The sequence below is a fragment of the Sciurus vulgaris genome, assembly GCF_902686455.1.
Source record: "Sciurus vulgaris genome assembly, chromosome: 19".
Classification (NCBI taxonomy): domain Eukaryota; kingdom Metazoa; phylum Chordata; class Mammalia; order Rodentia; family Sciuridae; genus Sciurus; species Sciurus vulgaris.
In genome coordinates, this window is record NC_136480.1 from 7,498,858 (window position 1) to 7,524,202 (window position 25,345).

Sequence of the window (25,345 nt, forward strand, 5' to 3'; positions counted from 1 at the left end):
AATCAGCATGGCACAGCTTCTGGTCAGGGCCCTGCGTGGTTGTTAACTCATGGTAGGTGGCAGTGGTGGGCTTGTGTGTGGGAGGAAGAGATGACATCATCAAACAGGAGGCCAGAGATTCTGGGGTCCCGCAGTCCTTTCTAAGGGCACATTCTCACTTGAACTAAGGACCTGACACTGCGCCTAGGTCTTCCTCCTCCAGCGGGGACTGTGACCCCACCATTCCCTCTTGAATTTCTTTCAAATAAAGCACGGTTTGAAGATGCGCATACCAACCTGCGACCTTAAATCCTTAACCTGAGGCTTAGCAGAGGGCTTGAAGAGAACATTTCTTCTTTGGGGTGTTTTTACCAAACACTTCCATCTCGAGGAGGTGATAGCATTTCCCCCGGCCTCCTTCCTGTGGGTGCTGCCACCGGAGGAGGCCCTCGAGGGACTGGCCCCACTGTGGCAGGGGTCTGAGCAAGCCTCTTCCCTGCTTCCGCTCAGCTGCTCCTTCTAGCCATTTACAGGCTCTACCAGGGAGGAAATTGAGCCCCTTGTCAGGTACCTGCCTCTAGAATCATCTGCAAACAATTTACTTTGATGACTCTCCTCCTCCTAGTTAATGGTAGACTGTTAGAGTGGATCTGCAAGTCAGTGCAGGGAGGATTTCTGCCAGGCTTAAAGAGCCTCCTCCATTCAGGAGGTCTCTCTGCACCTGGCCTGGGATGTGCTTGAGCTGCCATGATCCCGGGATTCAGGGCCATGGCAGGACACGTGTCACAGTGGGCCATCATGGTCATCTTCGGGCAGACTGTGTATCCCTGACCATAATAGCAGGGCTTGGACTCCCAATGACAGTCCACTTCCCTGTGATACTCACACCCTCTGAGACTACTGCCAGAGCCACGGTCCAGGGAGAGGAGGACCAAGAAGAGAAGATGGTGTGGATATTAAGTGGGGGTTGGGAAACTGATAGGTGCTTTTATGATTTATGATTTATGAAGCCAAAGCCCAACGTAAAACTCAGATAGCCAGAGCTCCAGCCTGTTCATATTGCTGTAGCTGCACCTGAGGTTTCTTCATGCTAAAATGATAGATACGGCAATGCGTGAACTTGGAACTTGCTGATGTTGTGATGATTCCACCCAGGTTACTGTATCATGTTGCCTATCAAGTCTGGTTGTAAAGTCAGTTCAGTAGGATAAGTGAGTGGCAGGGACTTCTCTTTTAACCCCAAGAACAACAAAATGATTTTAAGCAGGGTAGAACTTACTAGTTAAATGAATGGCAATGTTTGGATGTGATTACAACTTTTTATTCAGAGTATTTTTAGTTAGTGTTTTTGGGGATGGAACCCAGGGCCTTGCAGGTGTTCTGCCACTGAGCATCATTCCCTGCCCTTTTAATATATTTATTTGTTTTTGTTTTGAGACAGGGTCTCACTGAATTGCTCAGACTGGCCTTGAACTTGGGCTTCTCCTGCCTTAGCCTCCTGAGTTGCTAGAACTACAGGCATGCCCCATTCTACCTAATGTAGTGCCTTTTGATATCCAAGTTAACTTTTTCATTCAATTTGTTTAAAACACTTAAAACTCTTTGATATATACTCACAATGATGCTGAGAATTAAAGTCATCATTTCCTTGAAATTAAAAAAAATTTTCATACTTTCCCCCATCCCCTGTGAGATTATAGATATTTAAAACCAGAAGGGAATCAGGCATGGTGGCACACATCTGTGATCCCAGCAACTCAGGAGACTGAGGCAGGAAGATTGTAAGTTTGAGGCCAGCCTCAGTGACTTAGTGAAGCCCTAAGCAACTTAGTGAGACCCTGCTTCAAAATTAAAAATAAAAGGAGTTGGGGATATGACTCAGTGGTAAAGTACCCCTGGGTTCAATTTCAATCCCCAAAGAAAAACAAAGTGTAAAAAAAAAAACAAAAACAAAAACAAACCCTCAGAAGGGAATATAGATTTCTCCTGGTCCCTTGTGCATCAGGATCCATTCTGTTTGGGAGCAGGTCACAGTCCAGAGCCCTGGCTCACAGTCCCAGTTAATGAAGGGGTCCTAGGACACCCCCTCCCCTGCAGGTGTTATGGGAGCTCAGGGTCATCCATCTGGTTAGCGCAGTGCAAGTGAGAACCCAAGTCAGATTGCCATGCCAAGGCCCCGCCCTTCATCTGAGCTCCCTGGGAGAGCTCCTGGGGCTCCCTGTGCCTTTGGGGTGAGGCATGGTATGCGTCTGGGTGCTTTTCCTGGTACATGCTGAGAAGCCCATGCTCTTCCTGGGCCCATGTGCTTCCTCCTGGCTGGCCACATTCCACATTCGGTTGGACAGAGGAGTGGAAGGTGCTTCCAGGGTTTCAGTCCTTCCTGCTGTCCCCTCCTTCTCTCCCTGCATGAGTTTCCTGGGGCTGCCATGACAAACTGCTAGGATCTGGGGAACTTAAGCAGTAGACATTTATTTTTCCACAGTTCTGGAGTCTGGAAGTCCAGGATCAGCGTGTCCACAGGGTGGTTGCTCTGAGCCTCTCTTCTTGGCATCTTCACAGGGTCTTCCTTCTCTGGGTGTCTGCGTCCTGATCTCTTCCTCTTATGTGGACGCAGGGCCCATATGACCTCATCACTTGAAGGACCTTTTCAAAGCCTGTCTCCCAATACAGTCACATGCTGAAGTCCTGGGTGTTGGAAGTTCGGAGGGCCCTCTCTGTCTCCTCCACCTTCCCCCTCCCTGTCCGTTACCTTGTCACTCCCAGCTCTTCCCCGCAGGTTGCGCCTTAATTCCTTCACTCCTAAAGCATTCTGCACACCTAGAAAGAAAACCGGGGACTCTGCGTCAGGCTTCTCCTTCTAGCTCCTCTGTTGATGAGCTTCTGGACCTGGAGCATGTCACTCAGTCCTCCAAACACTGGTTTCCTTGGCCTCAGAACAGGGTGATTCTTGCCCTGCTCGCCTTATAGGACTCTCCTAAGGAAACACCAGAATAAGAGGTGACATTTTAAGAAGCTTTGAAAATGAAATATGCTGGCGCAGAATACAGGCAGGCCTCCGGAGGGTGACGTTGGTGCGACTATTTTGATGATTCGAAGTTCTAGGCAAAGCAGCGTGGATCTCAGCCACACAGGTGTTGCTGTCACCGTCCTTCGTGGCGTTCTTCGCGGTCAGCTGTAAAGGTGGTAGTTTTCTCTCAGTCAAGACAAGTGTGTTCCAGCCCAGCCTGCTGGCTGCTCAGGCCATGCTTACTGAGCTTGACTTCTCAGAGCCAAGATGGGACTCGGGAAGCAGGGCCCTGGCTCTGCGGCCACCTGAGAATGATGTTCTGAAAGGTACTTGGAGTGTTGGGGGCTGGTGGGAACAGGTTTGGTGACCCAGTGGCAGAATCGCAAGGAGCCCTGGTGCCACTGGCAGACAGCACGTCACATCTTTTCTCTGTCAGCGTGGTCCTGTTCCATGGCGTTGTCTCACAGCCCTCCCCTGGGGCGGGCAGACAGGCAGATGCACACACACACCAAAATGGGGCCGGCCACCAGTCCAACTGCTGAACGAAGTCGACTGGACTGTGTCTCCTCCCCGCTGCTCGTCTCTGAGACAAAGAAGTATCATCTGAGACAAAGAAATGAATAAGCCTGGCGGCGGGCTCCTGCCGGTACAGTCATGAGTTGGGACACGTGGGATGAGCTGTGAAACCTCGCGCTACAGTTCTTTTATCAGGGTGCCTCTTGCCGGAGGGTGACGTCAGCTGGGTTGCCCCGTCCGTGGTCAGATGGGAGACAGATCAGTGCAGTGGGGAGGCTTGGAGAGCCCAGCTGTGGTTTTACGTCATGGATTTGGGTTCAGACATGATAAACAGGGTGGGGCAAGGGGGGAGAGCGCGAAGCCTCCATTGGGCACAAGTTGGGGACCAACCTCCATCATTTGGTGAGATCGTCTCAAAAATAAATAAATAAATAAATAAATAAATAAATAAATAAATAAATAAATAAATAAATAAATAATAAATAAAAAGGACTGGGAATGCATCTTTGGAGTAGAGCATGTCTGGGTTCAATCCCAAGAACCAGGCAGCGTGGGGTGCTGTTTACCCTCTCTTCTCCATGAACACATTTTGCCCTTGAGCTGCTCGTCTAACCTCCAGCGGACACCAGTAAACACTGTTCCAAGCTCGTCTAACCTCCAGCAGACACCAGTAAACATTGTTCCTTTGGTTAGTTCCCCGGTGTCACACCATTATCTCAATCGTGGTCACGAATCTGCATTTGGCAGTCTGCACACGGAGCCAGCCGAGGGGCTCTGTGACCGGGTCCTGTGCAGGGCTCTACCTCATCCTCGGGAGAATCAGTCATCTCTCGGCCCCAGTCGCTTGCTGCATCCCTGTGACGAAGGTCTGGGCCTTGAGTAGGCCTTGAACATTCCACTCTGTTGAAGTCGAATCTGCTTTTGGCTGACAAATTGCCTTGGGCTCAAGTCTCTCTCACCTCTGGACAGCGCCTGGTAGTATTCAAATGAGTGGGCAGAGCTGGGACACTGAGAAGCGCGGGTGTCCTTGAGTTTTATCGAAACCTCCTTTGGTCATAAAGAGCAAAGGATGAGCTAATCTCAACTAACGTCATGAGTTAAGAGGACCTGGTGGAATCTGTTGTTTTTGCTTTTCTCCTGCCACGTAAAGCATGTTCCTTCAGCGTTGGGTGGGTGTTTCTCAGTGAGCAGTAAATGGAAGACCTAACTGTAGAAAATACGAATCCTTAGAGCCAAAGGTAAGCCATCCAGATGACTAAATCAAACCCCTTAATTTTACAAATGAAGAAACAGTTCAAGGGCCCAGTGCTGGCTGGGCCAGATGCCATGTGCCTGTAGCCCCAGCTACTTGGGAGACTGAGGCAGGAGTGTCTCTTGGGCCTGGAAGTTCTGAGGCCAGCCTGGGCAATATGACCAGACCCATCTCAGAAGAACAAAACCAAAAACCCAGTGCTGTTTTGAAAGCCCTCCAAGTTAGGTTCTGTATTTCATCTACTCTCAGGTGGACCATTATTTTATGTCCTGCTAAAGAATTAGTCTCGTCCATTAAATGTACCATGAGCCTAAGGGAAACTTCAATCTTAGCAATATTACAACGTAGGAAGCGGAGAGTGTTTAGAATCCTTCAGATACAATAATAATAAGATTGGGAAAGGAGGCTGTTTTCTCTGAATCACCTTGCTAGGTGCTCTGTTCTATTGTGACTTCGAAGGCAGAATTTTCTTGTGATTTTTCATTAGTATTATTACATAGCACATCAGAAAACTAAGTGATTCTACCTTTCCTGTCTTGCTAAACTTTTCTTCACTGAAATGCGTGTATGCTCATTCTTATAAACCACTGTGCCCAAATCTTTGCTTATCTTCAATTAAGGTGAAAGAATTTCAGGAAGATTTTTGATCCATTCATTTGAACTATCACCAAGACTAAAAAATAGCACTTAAATAATTTTTGCATGTAATAGGCATTTTTCTTCAGTAACACATACCTACATAAAATTATCTTCATTAAAAAGGCCAAAGACAGTGGGGCATGGTGGCACACACCTGTGATCCCAGCAGCTCAGGAGGCTGAGGCAGGAGGATCTTGAGTTCAAAGCCAGCCTCAACAAAAGGGAGGCGCTAAGCAACTCTGTGAGACCCTGTCTCTAAATAAAATACAAGATAGGACTGGAGATGTGGCTCAGTGGTCAAGTGCCCCTGAGTTCAATCCCCCATACCAAAAAAATAAATCTGACTTGAATATCAGAGATGTAACCACAATAACCAGACTTTTAACACTTCAGGAAGAATTCCTGGGCACCTATTCGTATTCGTTTAACAGTTAAGTGTGAAAAACCCAAGAGAGGAATGGATGTAATAATATTGAAGTCTTTTGTCATCTTTTTATAAATATATTCGTATTTTGGTGGGGGTTGCATATCTGCTGAGATGTAATTCATACACTATACAGTTCAGTTCACCCAAAGTCTGCACAACATTGGCTTTTCTATATTTTAGAGTTGCACAACCTTCCCATAGTCAGTTGCAGAATATTTTTATCATCCTCCCAAAGAATCCCAGCACCTGTTAGCTGTCACTTCCCAGTCCCCCTTCTAGCTCACAGCCCTGCTGATCTACTCTGTCTCTGTGGTTTGCCCGATGTGGGCATCTTGTAGAAATGCAGTCAGACAACACGTGGCTTCCTTAACCAACCACTTTCCAGGTTCCTCGATGCTGTAGCACGCATGGCACTTCATTCCTTTTAATGACTGAATAATGTCTCCTTGCTTGGATATACCACATTTAAAAAGATTTTTTGCAGTACTGGGGATTAAACCCAGGAGGCGCTGTACCTCAGCCCTTATTTTAAGACAGGGTCTCACTAAGTTGCCAAAGCTGTCCTGGAACTTCCCATCCCCCTGACTCAGCCTCCTTGAGTCGCTGGGGTCACAAGTGTGTGCCCTGTGCCCAGCTTAATTTCCTCCTTTTTTGTTGAGTTATGAGAGTTCTTCATGTAAATACATTATTAAATAGATCTTTATTCCTTATCCTGTGGCATCTTAGATCTTTAATATAACCTGAAAATCTGTTACCTGCCTGTCCCATTGCCTCATTTGTTCATGTGAGCATCTGTGGTGTACACACATGGTGCCCTGTATTCCCAGGTATATGAACTAAATAAAATGCTCCCTTCTTCAAGGAGGACAAAACAAAGCAGGAAGGGAAGCACCCGCATGATGAATTTCTGTAGGTGGTCAGTGGAAGGACAGGTGACGTTGAGGAATCAAGGAAGACAACTGGAAGGAGGTGGCTTTTGAGTGACTGCAGAATACACAGATTTTTAGATAAAAGGAGCCTGAGGCCAGAGCCTGAGTAAGGATGTGGCCATTGGACCTTGAGTTCTTTGTGGAATGGCAACTGTGTAGTTCAATTTCTAGGGTTAAAAATTTGAGAGCTCAAAAGGGGTGGGCGGTGTTCCTGGACATATCAAGACTGTCACTGCTGGGCATTTGAAGATAGGGCGGGTGGACATGTTAAGGACCTTGTCTTAGGAGATGGCTCAAGGGGACAGTACAGAATGATGGGGGATGGGGCGGGCTGTGTGGGAGCCGTTCTGCAGGGTTTCTGTCTTGGAGTCTGACAGAGGAGAAGACCTGCCATTAAGAAACCTCTGTGACAGTTGTTTCATCTCATGCTTTCCAAATCTGTTTGACAACAGGATCACCTGTGTTTTTCCAACATATGACATTCGAGAGTCACACTTTTGGTTTCTCTGGGTTAGTTGAAAATTACATACATAATGATTTCTTGGTAAAGGTCGGTTGGTTGGTTGGTCACTTGATTGATTATAGGACCACAGGACCGTGGCTCAAAGAATTGGATCACTCATTCTAAGGGCTGGTAGTCTTAGCTTGACCAGGCCTTCGCTGTTGGAGATCCAGAGAGCAGAAGCGTACATAAGAAGAGCAGGATGGAAAAATTATCTGTTCAGTTTTCCTAAAATAACTATTTTGTGTGTTTGCTGGGGATTGAACCCACTCTCCTGCATCCCCAGCAAAGTATTCACCAGGTTCCTTCCAGAACAGCCTCTGAGATGCTGATGTGCTACAAGGGGCTCCTGCCTATCATCTCTTAGGGTCATCTCCAGGGGATCACCTGTAGGCCCTGCCCCACCCACTGGTTAGGAATCCCCAGTGCTTTCTGAGAATTCCTATGGACTTTTTTCTCTTTAGTCTTAAAACTAAGCAGTCCATCCATTTGATGAACTTGGAAATGCAAACAGGCACGGGAATTTTACTAGGATGGTCCTGGAGAGTGGAACGGGAATGTGGTTCACCCACCAGCCTATACTTTCCATTCCACAGTGTGTGTGCTGGTGTCATGAATGACCGGCTCCTTTTTTGGACAGATTTGAATGTGTTGCCATGGTGGTTGTTTTCCATAGCAACTTCTGTTGCTACCCAGCAGGCAGCTGATGAAATGGTGGCCAAAGCTCAGGGGTCCATGCAGAGCTTGCCTCCTCCCCACATCCTCGACTCCCCGCCAAGGGTGTTGAGAAACGCTGGGCACAGCATGGTCAGTCTGGGCCATTGTGACCTGAGGTGTGGGTTGCAATTGCTGAGTTCCTGGGGTTCCATCATCATGGCTCCCCAGAAAGTTGCCTGGGTAATGGAAGTTTTGCCTGGGGAGCACTGTCTTTTCTCTCTGTGGAAGGAGGAGGACAAGAAAAAGGGGGATGTTTGGAAGGAGTGTTTTCTAATTTACAAAGGTATAAAGATTATCTTTGCTTTTTTTTTAAATAAACCAATAGTTACCAGTGGGAAGTAGTGGCCAACCAAAATCATACTGAATTTGAGTGCAGCAGGCTAGCCCAGGAGTAGTTTTTTTTTAAAAGGTATTTCGTTTAAAATGGAAAGTTCCAGTTTGTTTTGGGGCCAGAATCCTTATAAGAAGCCATGCCTGGAGGTGTATTATAGGTCAGTGTATATTTGTGAGTTTATATCTTGCTGACTAAATTGGCAGAGTTTGTATTTTTCCTGGTAAATACTCAGAGGCTGTTCCCTCCTTCCTTTCCCTAACAAAACCCTATTTGTCATGTGTGTATGAAGCAAATGACTGTTAAAGCCGTCGACACATCTGTGACGATATGAAAAGGAGAGGCGGCGGACAGAGATTTCTTTTCTTGGGTACCACAGGGCCTGGGATGAAGTTGACTTTATCCTAATATTACTCTCAAATTGTGACCAAGTGAAACAGAATTGGTCAGGCCTCAGAGACCAATAGGTGTTGCACAACAGAAGAGTTCTTATGTGCGAAAAACCGAGAGCCCGCCCCCGCGGGACTTGGAGAGCTTGACGTTTTTTTCACTTGAAATAATCATTACTCTTGTTGACGAATTTTAGAAGGTACGAAAGTGTTATCAGTGAGAAAGTTCACGCTTGCTTTGATTCATAACGAGACACAAAGTTACCATCTAGTACAAAAGCCTCTTAACACAGGGGTTTTAGAAAACATCAAGATGTCAAAGCATATCAAAATCAGAACCATAATTTGGGCGCCTGATTCTGAGGAGCATTTGGAGAACGGTACCTCTGCACTGTGACAGGTCACATGCTGAGACTTGGTGCTTGATAATGGCATCGTATTTTCACATGGCATTTCTAGAGTACTGTAGGAATAAAATGTTTATTCCCCATTAAACAGTGCATTTTTCTTTCTTTTCACTTCAGGGACAAATGTGAACTATTAGCCCATACATTTTATTTGTCCTTAACAAAAACAACAACAACAACAAAAAAATCAAAAATATCATGAAAGCATAACAGGCCAGAAAAGGAGGCTGGCATGGTGTTAGCAGACCTCAGGGAGGGTGTCCTGAGATGGGAGATGAATACCTGGGAGTCAAGGGGCCTTTCATGTTTTAAATTAACTTTTGAGGTTGTTGGTGGTAAATTCTGTTTTCCTCCCTTCTGCTGTTTTATTGCACCTTCTCATTTTAAACTCTGCCCTCAAGAGTGACTGTGCTGGAAAACCGCGTTGATGTCAAATGTCCCATGCTTGGCAGTGGACGTGGGCTCAGACCGTGTCCTGAGAATGGCAGGCAGCCCATCACGTTGCCAGAAACTTTCCACTGGGAGCAGTTTTGCAAGGGGCCGGGCGGGTAGGCAGGGGAGCCTGGGGACCCAGATGGGGCCGTCCTGCCTGGTGACAGTGTCATTTCTCTCTCACTACATAGGTGAAGCTGCTCTCAGGGGAGAACCCAGAATGCAGACCCTCCCAGTGGCCTCTGCCCTCAGCAGCCACCGCACCGGCCCTCCCCCCATCAGCCCAAGCAAGAGGAAGTTCGGCATGGAGCCCGGGGACGAGGACCTAGACTGTGAAAACGACCACGTCTCCAAGATGAGTCGCATCTTCAACCCCCACATGTGAGTTCCTTCCTTCCTTCTTGGGGCTTGTGTGCATCAAGGCTGGGGCCCCATTTCTTGTACAATTTTTTGCTGATGATAAAGTTATTTCTTAAATTGTTCATAAAGGGTACATTCTGGAAAAGATAAATCGCTCTCCTCTGCCAAGAAGATATTCAAGTGACTTTAGTAACTGGTGGAGAGATGACGTCTTTCTTCCTTCAGACTTGGTCCACCTTTGGTGTGTTTTTCCCCCATGGAAGGGAAGATCCTCTGAGAGCTCCCAGGGGCCTCTGTCTGGAAAAACTTGACTTTTCCTTTTCTGTACGTACTGATTGTTTTTGGAGAATTGATGTCAGTGTCTGTTGTTGTGTGTTGGAGAAGAGAAAGGTGAGGTTGGCATCTGAACTGTGCTCTGGATCATGCATGTTGACATGCGTGCACGAGCGATTCTCACCTCGGTGCTCCTGGTGTGAACTGGAGACCCTCCCAGGGAGGGTCTCCCAGCCTTCCGTGTTTCAGCACCAGGGGCTGCTCATCCCAGCTGACCATAGCCTGTAGCAGTGGTTAGAGAGCTGGTCATGGCACCTGGAGCCTGGGTGTCAGCCTCCCCTCTGTCACCAACACCTGTGCTCACTGTCTTGACCCAGATTGCTCCAACTCCCTGGGCCTTAGTTTGCCTGTCTGCAAAATGAAGGGGTTGAAGCTCAAGCTGTCTGGATCTGGGTGACAAGACTATGTTTCTACCTGGAAAGCAGCTTGGTCCTGAGCACCACGTTCTGCCCCCCACCCGACCCCCGAGGTCTCTTCTTCACTCTCGCCCCTCAGAGGGAGCCGGTTGCTTTCCTCATGTTTTCAGGATTTGGAGGCACCTGGCCAGCTGCCTGGCAGAGTCCCAGGTGGCAGTTGTATACCTTTTTGGATTGGTACCATCGGAGCCTGGTGTCTTGTCAGCCGTGGGGAAGTTGCTTTGATTATGGAGGGGAGAGGTGTAGTGTGGGTAGCAGGTCCTGTGCTTGCCCCTCCCTCCAACCAGTGCAAGTGTATATTTGTAACTGTCGAGGAGGCTGGTCTCGCCCAGATCTGACTCCCAAGGATGCCGCTATTTGGGCCAGGCAGTGTCTCTGAGGGCTTCCTCCTGGGAGGCAGGGCGCTTCCTCGGCTGGAGGTGGCCTGGGCTGCAGAGCTCAGGCAGCCTCGCGTTCCATGCGTTCCAATCTGCTTGGCCTGTTGTGTTCAGTCATAAGACACTGACAGAGGTATTTATCCTCAAATAAATCACTGCAGTGTTAGTCAGAGGCTGAGCCTGCAGTCTGGAGCCCTGGAATTTGCTACAATCAGGAATCCAGCAGCAGTGAGGCCTGCAAAACAACCCGCTCCGCACACTGGAAAGGCTCCTGGTCTAAGGCCTGGTCTGTGGACTGTTTGGAGTCCATCCTTCTGTGACTAGGAATTTCTTATTCTCCCCCATCCTCTCTTCCTAAACCTTATCAGTTCCTTTTGTTTGTTTTATAATTAAAGGAAGGAAGAATCAGCTTGGTAACAGCGTTTTATGATCAAATATGCCTTGGTTTCAGTCCTCCTTCTGCCACCTGCCAGCCGTGAGGCCTTGACAAGTGCCTTGGTTTTTCTGAGCTGAATGTCCTTATTTGTAAAATGACAGTGATAATAGGTTATAAATAGGACTATTTTAAGCATTAGAGTTAAAATATGCAGGGAGTTTGACCAAGGGTAGCACTCACCTGATGGCAGCTCTTATTTTTATGAACGCTTCCAGTTTTCAGATGTTGGTAATAATAGAGGATTTGATATTTAAGATGTGTACACTTCAGTCTAAATGCCTGCGTTCAAATCCCGCCTTCTTTATCTTTCAGTGGCAGTAACAAAAGAACTTTCCCTGAGGATTATTTTAAGTACTTGGTACAGCACCCAGCAGACAGCAAACTCTCAGCTTTAGACATTGTTATTATCAGAATGTGAAAACACTTAGAAAGTGATTCTATAACTCCTTGGCTTGGTTACAAATATGGCCATGAAGTATAGGTCTGTGATGATATTATACATAATTTTAAGAGTAAATAATAGAATTGTTAAATTTTGTGTGCAATTCATACTTGACACCATTATGTAGAACTTTAGGAAAGAAGAAACAGACCCCTGTGCGCACATCAGCTAGGTGGCTCCTTCCTCATTTTTTAAATTGTAATTTTTATCTATTTTTTGGTACTACAGATTGAACCCAAGGGTCCTTAACCACTGAGCCACATCCCTAGCCCTTTTTATTTTTTATTTAGAGACAGGGTCCCGCTAAGCTGCCCAGGGCCTTGCTAAGTTGGTGAAGGTGGCCTCAAACTTTTGATCTTCCTGCCTCAGCCTCCTGAGTTGCTGGAGGTACAGGCATGCTCGGCCACCCTGTCTCCCTGTAAAATGCACATCATTAAATGTATCATCTTAACTTTTTTTTTTTTTTTTTTGTTTTGGCTGTACTGGAGACTCTGTACATCTCAGGGATGCTCTGCCACTGAGCAACATCCCCAGACTTTTTCATTTTTATTTTGAGACAGGTTCTCACTAAGTTGCCCAGGCTGGGTTTGAACTTGAGATCCTCTGGAGTCATTTGGATTATAGGTGTGAGCCTCTGCATCCAGCATCTTAACCATTTTTAAGTGTGCTCTTTGGGTGGCTTTTGAACTGTAAGTGGGAAAAGTGATTGGTGTGCCTTTAGTTCGTGCTGGGTGTCCCTTTGTTGACTCTGTCATAATTATTAATTTCAGTGACACACCAGTGTTTCTGCATGTGTTTTCTAAGAGCTTAATGACAGAGTCCACAGGTGAATTGAAAAGATGTGGCATCTCTGACTGACTTACAGTGTAGGGTGCTTGGTCAGTACTGTCATGTGATTTGATGAAGTATGCCCCTGTGACCTCTAACATGATATTTTTTATTTCACGTCTTAGAAGTTTTCTATAATCAGCCACGAGTTCATATCTACTTGGAAAAGAATGATCCGTGTATATTTGTCTCTTTAAAATTACAAAACGATTTTCTGTACTTGATCTTCCTAGAATCTGTTAATGACGTCTCATGAAAATGTGTTTTGTTTATTTTTTGCTAAAGAAATGACCATGATTCTGGGAAAGGGAGCGTTGTTGAAAAACAGTCTGGGCAGCTAGCAAAGAGGGTCTCAGGTGCAGCAGTTGGGTCCCCTTTGGTTTGGAAGCATCCCGTGGAGCTGTTTTGCAGTGGAGCCCTGGAGTGGCTCTGAGCCAGGCTAGGAAGCAGCAGGGTGTGACAGAATTTCATCCGCTGTGACTGGGGGAGGGGAGGAAAGGAGAAGTTTGCTTAGTGATTCTCTACCACCTGGAAAATTAGAATTGCTGGGTTCTTCCTTCATCCCCCCTATAGCTTGGGTCATTTGAATCTTGTTAATATGGTGACCCTGAGAAAGAAGTGCGCGCGCGCACACACACACACACACACACACACACACACACACACACACTTTTAAGAAAAGTGATAGGAGCTGGGTTCAGTGGTGCAAGCTTGTAATCCCAGTGGCTCTGGAGGCTGAGGCAGAAGGATCTTGAGTTCAGAGCCAGCCTCAGCAAAAGGGAGATGCTAAGCAACTCAGTGAGACCCTGTCTCTAAATAAAATACAAAACAGGGCTGGGGATGTGCTCAGTGGTTAAGTGCCCCTGAGTTCAATCCCTAGTACCAGAAAGAAAAAAAAAAAAGTGCTAGGAACATGATTGGGAGTTGAAAAGTACTTTATCTGACATTTGGAAAGAAAACAGATTATGGGATAGGGCAGGGGTGGGGTGGGGTTACTCTCATAGAAATGTCAATAAGTAATTTTTTCACGGCTGTGCTCTGCGTGGTAAGCAGGAGAGCTGCCTTCCTCCTGTCTGCCTGTGATTCACATGGCCTTTAAGGACCCATGTTTTGTGCAGTGGGTATAGCTCTGAGCCCCTTCCCAGGCTCCTGCAGTCCTGCTTCACGCTGCCATTGTTTTTGTTGTTTTCATTGAGTACTTTCTTATTTTTGTGGCAAACTGGATATTCTAGACTCACCTTCTAACCTACCTGCTTGGCTTTGGGATGACCCATCGGTGCAGGGAACCCTAGTTCCTTTTGGGGGAAATGGTGCTTAGAAGCCCAGGTCTGGGGTACAGTGGCGCACACCTACAATCCCAGCCACTTGGGAGGCTGAGGCAAGAGGATCATAAGTTCAAGAGCAACCTCAGCCATTTAGGATGTAACTCAGTGATAAAGTACCCCTGGGTTAAATCCCTAGTTACATTGCATACACACCAACTCCAAAAGAAGCCCAGGTCAGGGCAGTGTGTTACCATGGTGTCACTGCTTCTAACCTGGGTTGTGTGATATGATGGACACTAGCCATGGATGGTGGTTTAAATTTAAAATTAAATTTTATGGGGCCCAGGATGTGGCTCAGTGGTAGGGTGCTTGCCTAGCATATGCAAAGCCTTGGGCTCATTGCCCAGTGCTGTAAAATAAATCATTTAAATTAAACAAAATCCAGTTCCTCGGTTGCACTGGGCACATTTCAAGCTCAGTAACCACCTGGGCTGGTGGCGACCATATTGGACAGCACAGATACAGAGCTTCGCTGCCATCGGGGGAAGCCCTGCTGAACTGAGCTGTTTTTAGACCTTTCCTTGGAAAGAACTGGGAAATCATGAGTTCACAGTACTCGGATTCCAGGCCTCCTCTGCGGTTCTTGGTGCTCTCCTGCCCCCAGTCCACGTACGCATCTTGCTTCTTCGCTAACAAAACCCATGTTTCCGACACCAACATATTCATATATGGCTTACTCCTACAGTGGACGTGGAATCCTTCCAGAATCACTGTGCCCACACCACTTTGAAAGACAGACCTACTGAAATAAATTCAGTATTTATTTGCAGCAATTTTTGTTTTTTCTCCTTATACCAAAGGCATCAAACTCATTCGCTCACCATGGCCCGGCCCTGTCAGGACTGTTATTTACAACAGATACTCTTCTTTGGGAAGTTCACTTATTCCTATTTGCATTGAATTTTAGATTTTTCCCCCCACCACTATCTTGACCACTTTATTTATTTGTTTTTGAACATGTAAAACATCAACTTGCTTCTAAAAGAGGATCTTATTAGGGTACTCAGTCATGTGTCACCCCCTTCCTGGTCACTTGCCCTCCTTTTGCTCCCCCCACCCCAGAAATCCCCCCTCCCTGCATTTCTTTCTGGTAAACAGAACAGATACACGAATGGCCCCCCTCCTTTCTTCCTTGCACATGAGGTAGCCGACTGTCCACACCCCTTTGGACTTCGGCGTTTCTTCCGTTCACAGCGTGTCCCAGACCTCTCCACACCAGCTCTGGTTCTTGGTCACACCTCCAGCCGCCTCCATTACCTCTGCCTGCCAGAGTTCATCCCACCAAGTCCCCTCTGCTGGGTACTGAGGTAATGCCCAGTACTTCAGGGTACTAATAATGCTGCAGCAGGGGACCCTGTGTGTGATTTCTTACGTGTTTGCAACACAAAAAGAACTCTTGAGGGCCAACAACTGAGTGGCAGAACAGTTCATGTTGGGTCTGAGACTTGCAGGCTGACTGGCTGGAGGCCCTGGGGAGCGCTCTGGAGAAGAGCAGATCCCTTCAGAAGTGGGGCGGTTTGCACCTGCGAGGTTTGCAGTGCTCGGCCATCCGGTCACCCGTGAGAGCAACATTCGTTGAGTGCTTGCCGTGGACTGGCCCTCTGCTGGAACCCCTGAAGATATAGCATCTCGCTTAGCCTTCACAGTACCTGTCTGTCCATCTACCTGCCTGCCCGTCTGTCCGCCTGTTTATGTATCAGCTGTTTTTCAGAAGCAGATGTTGAGGCTGTGAGAGGACAATGCTTCAAAAGTGTTGGAGCTGGGATTGACCTGCTGTGCGTGACCCCCAAACCTGTGACCACTTAATGATGCCACAGCTGTGTCCTACCTATGGAACTGCAGCTTTAGAACGCCATGTGTTCAGCACTTGAGGTCAGTGCTGAATAGCTTTGGTGAGACTCCATCAGCAGGAGTGGCCGCCTCCTTTTGATCAGTGGTCTGTACTTGCAAAGTAGTTGCCCCATGTGGCCCAGAGGTTCCCACTGGGATCAAAGCCATGGTCACTAGCCTTGTGCCCTAACCCCTGTGTCTGCCCCAGAATGTTGGATCCATAGGGAAGGAAGGAGGAAGGCGGGTGGGGGCACCCCTCCCCGCTGAAGGTGCTCATTGACGTGCTGCCCTGGTCTGTGCTTTGTGGCCATTCCTTTGAAGTTCTTTCACAAAACTGATGTAGCCAGATCTGGTCTGCCCTCTCTGATCTTGGGGTCTTCTGTTTCCTTCACGCCTCCTTTTTCTTTCCTTCCTCCTCCTCTCTCCTTTGCTTTCGTCACCTACCTACCCCAGCGGTAATCGCCCCACCCCGCCTCTTTTCTCCATAAGGGGGAAGAGAAAAATAGGGAAAACCAGATGAACTTAAAACCAGTAATTCTTTGATTTTGCCAAAAAGGTTAGAGGAAGCTTTTGAAATCAAGTACTGAGCATATAATGGAAACTTGGTTAAAAAAATGATTACTGGCTAAGATGGGTTTTGAGGTTTTGTTGTAGGCTTTGTTTATTTTTTTGCAGTGGGGCAGATTACAAACGTGGTACCTCACATGATCTGGGGTGGCTGCAGTGTTGGGTCTCTGTGCACAGACGTGCGGTGGCACTGCTGTGCTCCCATGGGTGGCTCCTGCTGCTTGACTCTCAGCACCTTAGTTGGCTGCCTTTGTGTGTACATCACCCAGAGACTGTTTCACGAGCTCCATGACAGTGAAGGAAATTGTTCCTCATGTCACGCTAAAACTGAGCCAGAGGAAATTGAAAAGCTGAGGTTATTTTAAATATCTTGGCCCTACAAGCAACTGGGATTTTGCAAGGTAAACAGCAGTAGTCATTTATAGAAGAAGGCCGTATGGCTGTGCTCTGTAAGCCTTAGAGAAGTGTGCTTCCCATCACTGAGAATGGAGAGGGGTCTTAAGTCTCAGCATCCAGAGGCCACAGGAGCCTTCAGAACAAAGGTTCATTTTACATTTTTTGGAATTTTATTTTGAGGTGCTGGGGATTGAACACAGGACCTCCTGCATGCTAGCGCACTGAAGGGCTTATTATAACAGCAACCATTGAATCCTTACTGTATACCTGCAGTGTCCTGTGCTTCCCAGGCATGACTTCATTCTGTCCTCCCAGCCCGGTGACGTGGGTGATATTGGTGTCCCCCCATACAGATGGTAACACCGAGGCTCCTACTGCTAGTAGGCAGGTCCAGGCTTCACACCTGGGCCAGCAGCTGGCCTGTGTTTATCCTAACAGTGCACACAACCAACTGCCCTGAGTCACTCGAGGTAGGACCTCAGTGCCATATGGTTTGGGATGGTCACCAGTTTAAGCACTCTCTGGACACAAGGGCTGTCACTTTGGTGAGGAGAGGCTACATGCATGAGGGTGGATGGGGGGCAAAATGCGGGCCTGGAGGTCCCATTAGTGACTAAGAGCTCTCCAAATCCTCCCTGCCCTGGGATGGTTCCCCCAGGGACGGGGAAGGAAGAGTCGCTGTCCAGTGTCCCCCAAAGAGAGGGAAACGGCATCTTTGGACAGGTAAGAACCCTGTAAGAACAAGCAAGGTGTGTTACCAATCTGTTTCGTGCCACTGGGGATCGAACCCAGGGCCTTGTCCCTGTGAGGCAGGTGCTCTGCCCCAGAGTCTTGTCCAGCTCCAAATAAGAGATTTCTGTATGCTCAGGGAAGTGCATTTTAAATTGTTTTAAGAGTCTTGTTTAAAATTTCTGACTTAATTTTTAGTTGCACAAGTCGGTAGTGACTTTAGTTTAAAATATTCAAAAAGAAACTTTTTAAAATTTATTTTAAGCATATGAAGACCCCCCCCTCCAGATTTCATAAATTGGACTGTTGAACACAATCCTTCAAACTCGTGTTCTCGTTCTCTCTCCCTCTCCCCGCCTCCTTCTCTCCCTCTCCCCCTCTCCCCGCCTCCTTCTCTCCCTCTCCCCGCCTCCTTCTCTCCCTCTCCCCGCCTCCTTCTCTCCCTCTCCCCCTCACCCCCCCTCCTCTCTGCCACACCCTCCTTGGCATCATTCAGGCCTGGGAAGGGTTTGCCTGGCGTTCTGTTCTTCTGTACTTCCATACACAGTCTTATTGGTATTCCCGAAAGTGTCCTGTGAATTTAAGAGGACATTTCACAGCCTTATTTTTAGTTGCCCTAAATAACTCAGAGACCGAAATATTCTTAAATTAGGATTTCTTTTTTCTTTTAGCCCCTCCCCCCAGTGCATATCAATTATGTGTCCTTACTTACAAAAGTGAATTCTAAAGGAGCCTGGTCTTTAATCAGTGCCTCTCAGCAGGGAGGCAGAGTGGAGGGTCCTCTGCTATGGGATCTGCCTTGCCCCTAACACTTAAGGGAGAGGGGTGCCTGGCTGATTCTGCTGAAGTTAGCCGGTTCCTGGTGCTTCCCTGTGTCATGGAAGCGTTTTGCTAACAAAGTGTGGTACCTTTAAATAAAGGTCGCAGGCCTGACCTGTGATGTGTGGGTTTCTTGTTTGTCAGGCTAGAGGCATTTTCTCATTTTCACAGTTGAGCTGAAAACAAAGACCTCCTTATCCTGGCGCTCCCGGGAGCTGACATCAGCCTTTCCCAGCAGGCTTCGCCTCTGCCTTAAGAGTCTTTGCCCAGAGCTGCACGGGCAGCTCACCATCTTGCTCCTGCCATTTTTCTGGCCAAATAACATATCGAATGAAGAAATGCCAGGGTGCCAGGATCCGGGACAGAACAAAACCCCGTCATCCGCTTGTCTGTTCTGGGCTGTGTGGGGATGTACCGTTTTGAGTCCGCAGCTCTGATCTGGGTTGTGAAGGTTATAGAAGTGGGGCCAGAACCTTGAGGAAACTGCCTTTTCAGCAGAGGGTGCTGGGAAGGAACATGACGGGTGTGGGGGGACATGTTCGTTAGGGTGAGTCAAGTCACCTCTACGGGCACACACTGAAACTGGAAAAAGGAGTATATTTAGATGGAAGGGTTGAGTTGAGGGTGTTCGCTCAGTTTGAGGAGACTGAACAGCAAGGTTTCTGTCCTCAGCCCTGCCAGCTTCTCTGAGCCCCTGGTGCTGTTTGAACCAGGACACCACTGTCCTGGGGACACAGGGCGGCTCTCGGGTACTCGGAGGATTGGTCTTGACAGTGGCCTGTGATATCACAGACATCTTCTCAATACACTACAAAACCCGTCTTCCTGAAAGGATATAACCTGCTCTCTCCCAGTACCTTAAAAGATTGGATTGAGGATTCACCAGAGAGATTGATGCTAAGAATTTGGCCCAGGCATGGGTGTGCATAGTCCCTTCTTCTAGGACTTGCCTTGTAAAGCCATTACGTGTCAGGGCCTTGTGTGGCTGGAGCATAGCAAGGTGGCTTCTGAGCCCAGTTCCCTGGCTGGGTCGCTTTTATTTCATCAGCGGCAGAGCCTGGATGGACCCTTTCTGCTTTGCCATGTCTCTGAGTTTACACAGCATGTGTGTACACACACACACACTCACACACTACATTTTGAAATTTCTTCACTGATGGTCTCCAAAGCATGATTAGAGAGCTTAATATGGCTGTAATGTGCTGGGGGCTAGAGTAGCTAGAAACCGCACCAAACAAGGATCCAGATTCTGGATCCAAGTTGCCCCAGCAGAGGCAGCACACACTTCAGACTAGGAGGAGCAGGCCGGCTTCCCTACCTTTCTCTGCCCCTCCTTATAGTACCTCTGGCCTGCCCTTCCTTGAAGAGGCCTGAGAAATGCATCTAAGGGATCCACCTAGAAACCTACCCCAGAGGACTGGGGGCGGGGGGCTGTAGCTCTGTGGTAGAGTGTGAGCCCCTGGGTTCCATCCCACGCCACCAAAAGAAAGAAAGACAAACCAGCTTCAGAAACTGGGTCAAGGTCAAGTGGAAGGAATAGAACCACTCTTATCATTGTTAGGTCAGGTCAGGTCGCTTTAGAAGTCTGAGACTGAACCCTTTTTGCTCCCCTAAAATGTCCAAGTCATTGATCTGTCAAGGAATAGGCTATAGAGTTTGCTAAGTAAGTCCTACACGCAGAAAGGTCGTTCAGCCCAGCGTCTCCAGTGTGATTGGCCACAGAATCCGTTATGCACCTAGTCGTATCTTTGTAACAAACTGTTGCAGCCCTGGCCCCAGCAGGATGGTCTCTGAAGGGGAGGCCTTTGGGCTGTAATGGGGGTTAGCCGAGGTCCTGAGAGCAGCGCCCTTCGAGGAAGAGACACCGGAGAGCGTGTGCACTGTCTTCCCACCATGTGAGGACACGGGGAGAAGGGGCCATCTGAAAGCCAGGCAGAGGGCCCTCACCAGACACTGACCACCCTGGCTCCCTGATCTCAGACCCCAGCCTCCAGGACTGTGAGAAAACAAACAGCTGTTACTTAAGCCACAGGGCTGTGGTATTTGTTCTGGCAGGCTGAGCCAAGGAAGACGGAAGCCCTTATCCCATTTTCATGAGACCTATTATTAATATTCCATGGAGCATACAAACAAAACACATTTCTATTTGGTTTTAAAATTCTGTTATAAATTTTTAGACTCACAAAACACTGATGCCTTAAAACTTAACTATTAAGATTAAATGGTGCCATAATTTCTTGACTTGGGACTGTTGAGTCTCACCTTTAATTCTGGGGCTTTTGGTAAAATCCACTGAGGCCAGAGAAATTGAAGAAATACGAGACCCTGCTCTCCCTGACCCTAAGGGTCTTCCATCTCAACTTCTCTCCTCTCTGTAGCTATTTCTGGAGAATAGATTACTTCTCCCATATCCACTCCCCTCCAGTGCTGTTATGCATGCCATGTCCTTAGAGGAAGGGATTGTAGTGAAACTTCTCCCTGCACTCGCGACTGCTATGGTTTAGATAAGAAGTGTCCCCCAGAAGCTCATGTGTGAGATAGTGCGAGAAAGTCCAGAGGCGAAGAGACAGGGTTATTTAGTGGTGGTAACTGTAGGCAGGTAGGGAGTGGTTGGAGGAGGTGAGTCTTGGGGGCATGACTTTCAGGTTTAAATTTTGTCCTGGTGAGGGGACTCACTCTACTTCCTGGTGCCATGTCCTAAGCAGTTTTTCTCCACCACATTCTTCTGCCATGATGTCCTGTCTTACCTCAGGCCTTGAGGAATGGAGTTGGCCATCTATGGACTGATACCTCTGAAACTGTGAGCCTCAAAATAAACTTTTCTTCTTCTGAAATTGTTTTTGTGAGGTCTTTTGGTCACAGCAGCAAAAAAGCTGACTAAAACAATGAGTGATGTCTATTAGTCGCCAGATTGAGGAGACATTTTCAATTCCATATACTTGAGCTCCTCTATCTTGATAGTCTCTCCATTTTTCTTTCCTTTGGTTCCCCTTCTACTTCTTTGGCCACTTCTTGCAGATTCATCATTGTAGTCTGTTTTCCATTGCTATAACAAGATACCTGAGATTGGGTAATTTATAATGAGAAGTTTATGTAGCTCATGGTTCTGGAGACTGGAAGTCCAAGATTGGTGGCTGCTTCTGGCAAGGGCTTCATGCTGCATCATAACATGGGGAAGAAGTAGAGGGGAAGGTGGACATGTGCAGAAGAGAAGAGGGGACAGGGGGGACCTGATTTCTGTCATGAGGACAAATCCGTTCCCATCAGAGCTAACCCAGTTTCTGGAGACGATCATTAATTCCCCTTCAAGGCCTTCCCTCCCAACCCAGTGTTACTGGCGTCAGATTTCACCATGAGTTTTGGTGGGGACAAACCACATTGAAGCCGTAGTGTTGGTCATTTTTACCTTCCCCAGGGCTCTGTCTTTCTCACTGTGCAGACCCTTCCAGTGATGTCACCTACAAACTCTGGCTAGAGTCACCACTGTACGTTGACAGGTCTGGGGATCTTTAGCCAGGTGACCTCCACACCCTCAGACCATCCACCTTGTAGGTGTGGTCTGTGTACCTCAGACTCAGTGCCGCTTGGTCGGAACTGATTTTAGGAGCTCCTTGTTTCTTCCCTTGGCACTTCACCTGCTCTGGGGCTTCTGTCCCTCATTTTCATGATTGGCACAGCTCTTCTTTGTTTTCCTTGGGGCCACCTCATCCTTTCTTCTGCCCTGTGTCTCAGTGGGTCACATTGCCACGCCCTGTCCAGTTGGACTGCTGTTTTCTGCATAGGCAGTGGCCTGGGTCACAGCTCAGACCCCATTTCAGTGCAGCACCCTCCTTTCTGGCACTTCAGCATCAAAAGAAAGTTCCTGAAATGTTGTTCTCTGCTTGGAATCTTTCCATGGCTCCCAGGAGCTTTAGGAGAGCACTGGGCAGACGCCTCCCTGGGCTGTGGCCTGGCCAAGGGGCCCTGCCCCCTCCCCCTCCTCTTGGCAAATGGCAATTCTTCCGGCTTTGAGGTCAACACGTTTTCGTGTAAAACAGTGGCGCTTTGCTCTAATTGTGTGCCCAACTGTCCCATTCACCATGGCTCCTCTAGGCCAGGGCAGAGCCTTGCTCAGGCCTGGAACCTTCCACCTGGCTCCGTATCCAGCACCTACTAGGTGCTGCATCAACAGTGGACCAGGAGAGGAGGTCCTCAGGGTTCTAGCCTTTGCATTGCTAGAGTACCTAAGCAATTTAGAGGAGCAAAAGTTTATCTGGGGCTCCTGGTTTCAGTCCAGAGATGGCCAGCTCCATTGCTCTGGGCCTGAGGTGAGGCAGAGCATCATGGTGGAAGGGCCCAGTGGAGGAAGCTGCTCAGCCGGGTCACAAGCAGAGAGAGAAGAAGGGGTAGGACCCGGGAGAGATGAACCCTTTTAGGACACACCTCTGGGGACCTCCCACCAGCCATGCCCCACCCTCCAGGTACCACCCAATCAGTCCCTTCAGCCTAGGGGGGCTGAGTAGGTCACAGCTCTCACCATCTGATCCTTTCACCTCTGCACGTTCCTGCATTGACCCAGAGCTTCTGGGAGGACGCCTGGTGTGCACAGCAGAGCAGCACTGTCTGTGCTCACTTCCAGTCCCTTGATGGTGGCACCCTGGGTGCACTCGGTGTGCCTCCCCCCCACCCAGGGCAGCCTCATGTTTATTTCCATCCCTGCTGGAACAGAGCGCCCCACTGCCACTTCCCCCATGCCCATCCATGCCCACCCTGCTCTTCAAAACAAACCTGAAAAGCCCCAGGACCTGCAGTGCAGTTTGCAGCCTGCATCCCTTGCCCTCCCGCAGTTTCTATTTGGGATCAGGTGCTGTTACCTAGGCTGAGTGAGAAGCAAGGCTTCAGAGCTTATTGAATGAATGAAATGATTTTTTTCTCATCTATTTCTTTTTCATGTGCCTGGCTCCGACCCCAGGGAGAACTTAAGGCCGGGTGTATAGAAATGAGGGGTTTGGCACAGTGCAGTGAGTCTCACGGGGCAGAGAGGCGGACAGAACACTCTGGGTAGAAACCGACCCAACATGAAGGTGTGAGGCTGGACGCAGTGGTGCACAGCTGTGTCCCAGCTCCTGGGGCGCCTGAGGCAGGAGGATTGTCTGAGCGCAGGAGTTCAGGGCCAGCCTGGGCAGCACAGTGAGACCCTGTCTCAAAAAAAAAGAGAGATGTGCTCCTCCTAGGAAAGCAGATAAGTGCCCATGTGTGAGCCGCTCTGGTGTCTCAGATCCACCTAAAGCCCGCCAAGCAGAAGCGTCTTTCGGTGCTTCCTCACAGGGCCGTTACTATGTTGCTTTCTTTCTGCTCACGTAACAGCTGCACCCTTATGTGCTTGTTTTGAGTGACAGCATGTCCTATAAGTTGGGCCGTTAGCTCCCGAGCAGGCTATTTGAGTGACAGAAAGGTGCAATGGTTGGTCGCGTCCTCTGGGTACTGAGTCCCACCGGGCTGCAGCTTGATGCTGGAGGGCGCAGTACCTCTGTGCTGGGTTTCTTCTGAGCCCGTGTGGAGGATATTCCTGAGCTTATCAGTCGGCCGGGGCTGTGGCTCCTTTTTGACTTCAAAATAAAATCCAAATCCTTGTTCTTTTGCGTGACCTTTGATGATCTGGTCCCAGACTCCCTCACCAAGTACTATTTCCCAGTAGATGACCTCCCTGGACCTCCCTGGAAAGCCTCCTTAGCCACAGTTCAGTTTTGAAAGAACGGATGGAAGTCGCTGCCATCCCAGGCTGTCAGGCTGGCTGTGGAGGTAGCCGTGTGACGAGCAACCCTCATGCACCTTGGGTGACCACTCTGGGTGGTGAGGCTAAGATCGACTTGGTGGTGTCGCATCTCTCCTTGGCTCAGGTCCCTGCCCACATCCTGTGTCAGCTCTTGGAGGCCTCTGGGGTTCCCAGCAAAGTGACTGTTGCGTATCCCATGTGGCCTGCCCTTAAAGCCCGGTTGTTCTGAATGACCCGTGTGGGGTCTGGTGGCGACCTGCCCTGCTGTCCTCCTGCCCACCCTCACTCTCCGCATGGACACTTTTCATTTGGGAAAAAGTTCACACCTACAGAAATATCAAAGGTCTGTGGACAGTGACCACTGGCACGTCCCTCACCAGGTTCATCCATTGGTGACTTATGCCACGTCATCCTCCTCCTGTACTTGCATGAGCAGCGATGTGATCTTATATGATTTTATGTTTTGAGACAGGCCCTTGCCATATCTCTCAGTTTAACCTCGCACTCCTGGCCTCGAGGCCTCAAGGAATCCTCCTGCCTCAGCCTCCCCAGGCACCACGACTATAGGCGCACCCCAAAGGTACCCAGCTGGTGTTTTCTGCAATCCTTTCTCCTATGGTTGCTCATTCTTTCTAAAGCTAATTCTTTTTAGTTCAGGGTTCAGTGCATTTACTTTTACCTTCTGTGACCTTTTGTCTAGGATGGTTTTCTCCACCTTGGGGGAAGGGGCTGGTGGATTTGGGTCCTAAGGGCTGAGGGTGCCCAGACACAGCCCTTGGGGGATAGCACCCTGTGAGCTCTGCCGAGGGCAGGAGGTTGCTGGTCCAGCAGTGCCGGGCAGTTGCTCTTCTGATGATGGGTTCTGTCCGGAGAAGTCCATTATAAGTTGAAAATGCACCGAGTCCCGCTGACTCCCGCAGACCCCGGCTTAGCAGCTCAGCCCTGTGGAGTGTCGGCCATTTCCCATCGAGATGGAGAGCCGACTGGGATTTGCGGCACTGCTGGGCAGCCAGAGGGAGGACTGAACCACGTGTCCCTCGCCCAGGAAGAGAACAAAATCCAAGACCTCAAGTGTGGCTTCCGCTGACTGTGTATTGCTTTCTCAGCATGGTCAGGTTGGGAAATTGTGAAGTCGAACCATATAAGTCAGGACCCATCTACATGTGATTTAAAAGAGAAGGTATTTAAGATTTTTGTGTGGCTAT

General features: G+C 48.5%; 1 protein-coding gene across 4 annotated transcripts in view; it reads left to right on the plus strand.

The window, feature by feature from the left end:
• VGLL4 (vestigial like family member 4) overlaps nucleotides 1–25,345 on the plus strand; it is a 166,573-nt gene that overhangs the window by 118,647 nt on the left and 22,581 nt on the right. For 3 of the 4 annotated variants that reach the window (XM_079122510.1, XM_079122511.1, XM_079122509.1), the window contains one exon: nucleotides 9,719–9,908. In XM_079122510.1, coding sequence (XP_078978636.1) covers nucleotides 9,719–9,908 — 190 coding nt within the window. Of the gene's footprint in view, nucleotides 1–3,080; nucleotides 3,313–9,718; nucleotides 9,909–25,345 lie in introns of those variants that run through there. The other variant, XM_079122508.1, reaches the window with a different exon arrangement.